Genomic DNA, 3,195 nt, shown 5'->3' on the forward strand with positions numbered 1-3,195 from the left:
AAAAGTTTGAAAACAAAACATTTAGTCAAGTGCAGGCCAGGTCAGGGAGGAGAGGAGAGGAGGAGGACTAGAGGAGGGGAGAGAGGGAAGGAGGCAGTTCTTCTCTCAGGGAACATTTTACAGTCAACAACTCGGTTACGTACGTCTCTCTGGTCATCTGGTACATGCAAACTCTGAGAAATCACACATGGAAATAATTAATATGCTTATATCGTCATATTGGTTATTATTATCATCGTCTGTGCAGTAGTAAAATATGTAGGTATAAACAAAGGAATTTTTGATACGAATATGATGACAGAACGAGGATTCAACAGGAAGAAAAAAAAAAAAAAAGAAAAAGAAAAAACGAACAAAAACAAACACTTCATTGACGCAAGTCTTTTTAAAAGGAAACTCCACCGAGGTTTTTCACCCAACAGAACCGAGCAAGAAATCCACATAAAAAAAAAGAGATTTACTAAATTCAAGGTGGAGCGTTTTTTTTTTTTTTTCCATTTTTGAAATGTCCCCGACCCCAGTCCTCCTCTTCAGGGCTCCTTTAACGATGACTCATCTAGAGGTGAGAACAGGTCCAGACAGAACGGGGTCCTGCGCTGCTCCGCTATCGGCCGGGCGCCGCGTCTCTCGGCATGGAAGGGCGAGGCGGACGCCTAGCTGCCGGAGGTCAGAGGTCGTGGGTGAGAGGTCAGGGTGGATGGGGGGGGCGTCTCTCCCAGTTTTGATCCCTTATGCTCAATTTTCTTGCCCTCCTTCCGTCCGTGTCATGCTCGTCGACCCCCCCCCCCCCCCCCCCCAAACACACACTCCAGATTTTGTTTATTTATTTATTTAAATACCACACTCCAGATGTGTGCTTGTTTCCATCTTAGCATTGCATACCGAGTCTGTCCTCCAGGACTGGGGTGTGTTCAGGGGTGCCCGGGGAGATAAATCAGGCGCACCTCCAGTAGTATAGAGCGTGTTGTCGCCCCGGTGGGGTGAGTAGAGGGGTCCCCCGTCTGTGGCTGAGGTAGGTGGGGGCAGAGGGGCGGAGTCACCCACCCTCCGTCCAGCCGGGCGGGCCGACCCGCCGCACAGGGGTCAAAGTTCATCATCATCTCCTCATAAGGTTAGTTTGTTGTTAAGGCTTCCTGTGGTCTCAGTTCGGGCTCATCCTCCTCAGTGGTGATGTCACACAGATCGGGGACACCTTTAAAAATGAGTCTCACTTTGTCTCCTTTCTTCTTCTCCTCCTCTCTCTCTCTCTCTCTCCATCTCTCTCTCTCTCCCTCTCTCTCTGCTGCGCTCGTCCGTGGCGTTGGTCACTGGGGTCGTCGCCCCTCCCAGTGCTCAATAACAGTTGAAACCCAAATGAAAAAGCAATGCTGTGGTTTTGGCACTGAGGGAGAGTGAAGGGGGCGGGGCAGAACAACACTGGAAAGGAAGGGAGAGGACAGCGATGGCGTGTGTGGTGTGTGTGTGTGTGTGTGCGCCCGTGTGGTCGTAGTGGTCGAGGGCTAGTTGTGATCGTTGGTGGGGGGTGTGTCTGTGCTGTCTGCCGAGGCGGGGCCAGCGCTGGGCCCTACCCCTCCACCCCCCTCCTCCTCCGTCTTGATGCGCTTGGCGGCGGGCGGGTCGCCGGCTGGGGCGCCGTTCTGACGCTTGGTGGGCAGGGAGGCCGACGCCGACGCGTGGGCAGCTAGCAAGTGGAGGGGGCTGGACACTGCTGGGGGGGAGATAGAGAGGGAGGGGGGGAGAGAGGGAGAGAGAGGGGTGGAGAGAGAGAGAGAGGGAGAGAGAGGGGTGGAGAGAGAGAGAGAGAGGGAGGGAGAGAGAGGGGTGGAGAGAGAGAGGGAGGGAGAGAAAGGGGTGGAGAGAGAGAGGGAGGGATTTCAGTGTCAAGTGTCTCTGGTTCATAATCTATACAGTGACTAGGTCTGGGGTGACGCGTCATCGACTACGTAAATACGTGAACTTGCAAAACATGCGTCGACGCATCGCAAAGAAGTAAGATGGCTGCGCCCGGTCCAAACTAGCAGTATTAAATGGATTTTCTATTTATTTACGCCATATTAACGTTATCTTGCACCCTTTATCTTTCCATGGCCTGTTCTAACTAGCTGAAGATGAGGATGTTTCTCTAGGAAGCGTTTTCACTAGAAATGATCACAAGGCGCGTCTCTCTGCTCCCATTCTGTGTTGCGCTACAGCGGGTCGGTACTGTGGACAAACACACACACGCACACGCGCGTGCACACACGTGCGCGCTCACACACCCGCGCTCAGACACCCGCGCTCAGACACCCGCGCTCACACACACCCGCGCTCACACACACCCGCGCTCACACACACCCGCGCTCACACACACCCGCGCTCACACACACCCGCGCTCACACACACCCGCGCTCACACACACCCGCGCTCACACACACCCGCGCTCACACACCCGCGCTCACACACACCCGCGCTCACACACACCCGCGCTCACACACACCCGCGCTCACACACACCCGCGCTCACACACACCCGCGCTCACACACACCCGCGCTCACACACACCCGCGCTCACACACACCCGCGCTCACACACCCGCGCTGAGAACAACTGTTGTGAGCTGCTGTGCATCATAGTCATAAGGAGTCTCTGAGCACATGTGGCCTGTAAGACTAAAGAGAAAACACAGCTTCACCAGCTGTTAGGTTAGGGTGGGCGGAGCCTGACCTGTGCTAGGTTAGGGTGGGCGGAGCCTGACCTGTGCTAGGTTAGGGTGGGCGGAGCCTGACCTGTGTTAGGTTAGGGTGGGCCGAGCCTGACCTGTGTTAGGTTAGGGTGGGCAGAGCCTGACCTGTGTTAGGTTAGGGTGGGCGGAGCCTGACCTGTGTTAGGTTAGGGTGGGCGGAGCCTGACCTGTGTTAGGTTAGGGTGGGCGGAGCCTGACCTGTGTTGGCGTGCAGCTGCAGGGTGGCGGTGTGAGTGCCGTTCTGGGTGATGGTCTTGACCGGCAGCTGGTGTTGGCCGAGGGGCGGCTGCACTATGGTGACCGTCTGCAGGGGCGCCATCTCCGATTGGCTGGTGGTCTGGATGATGCGGCTGGCTCCGCCTATAGAGGCGTGGCTGATGGTCGGAACGGGTTCTACTTTGACTGGAGGAGGGAAACAGGAAACTGTGTCAAGACAGGTTCCTCCCCCCACCTCCTCTCTTCTCTCCCCAAACT

The 3,195-nt window shown here is 55.7% G+C and overlaps 1 protein-coding gene across 1 annotated transcript in view; it reads right to left on the reverse strand.

The window, feature by feature from the left end:
• Nucleotides 1-380: 380 nt before the first annotated feature.
• Nucleotides 381-3,195, reverse strand: part of foxk2b (forkhead box K2b) — a 20,065-nt gene continuing 17,250 nt past the window's right edge. The window contains exons 8-9 of the mRNA XM_084448695.1: nt 2,920-3,123; nt 381-1,708 (exon numbers count right to left, since the gene is read on the reverse strand). Of these exons, the coding sequence (XP_084304821.1) occupies nt 1,500-1,708; nt 2,920-3,123 (413 nt within the window). The 3' untranslated portion in view covers nt 381-1,499. The remainder of the gene's footprint in view (nt 1,709-2,919; nt 3,124-3,195) is intronic.

The sequence above is a fragment of the Borostomias antarcticus genome (genome assembly GCF_949987555.1).
Source record: "Borostomias antarcticus genome assembly, chromosome: 14".
Taxonomy (NCBI): domain Eukaryota; kingdom Metazoa; phylum Chordata; class Actinopteri; order Stomiiformes; family Stomiidae; genus Borostomias; species Borostomias antarcticus.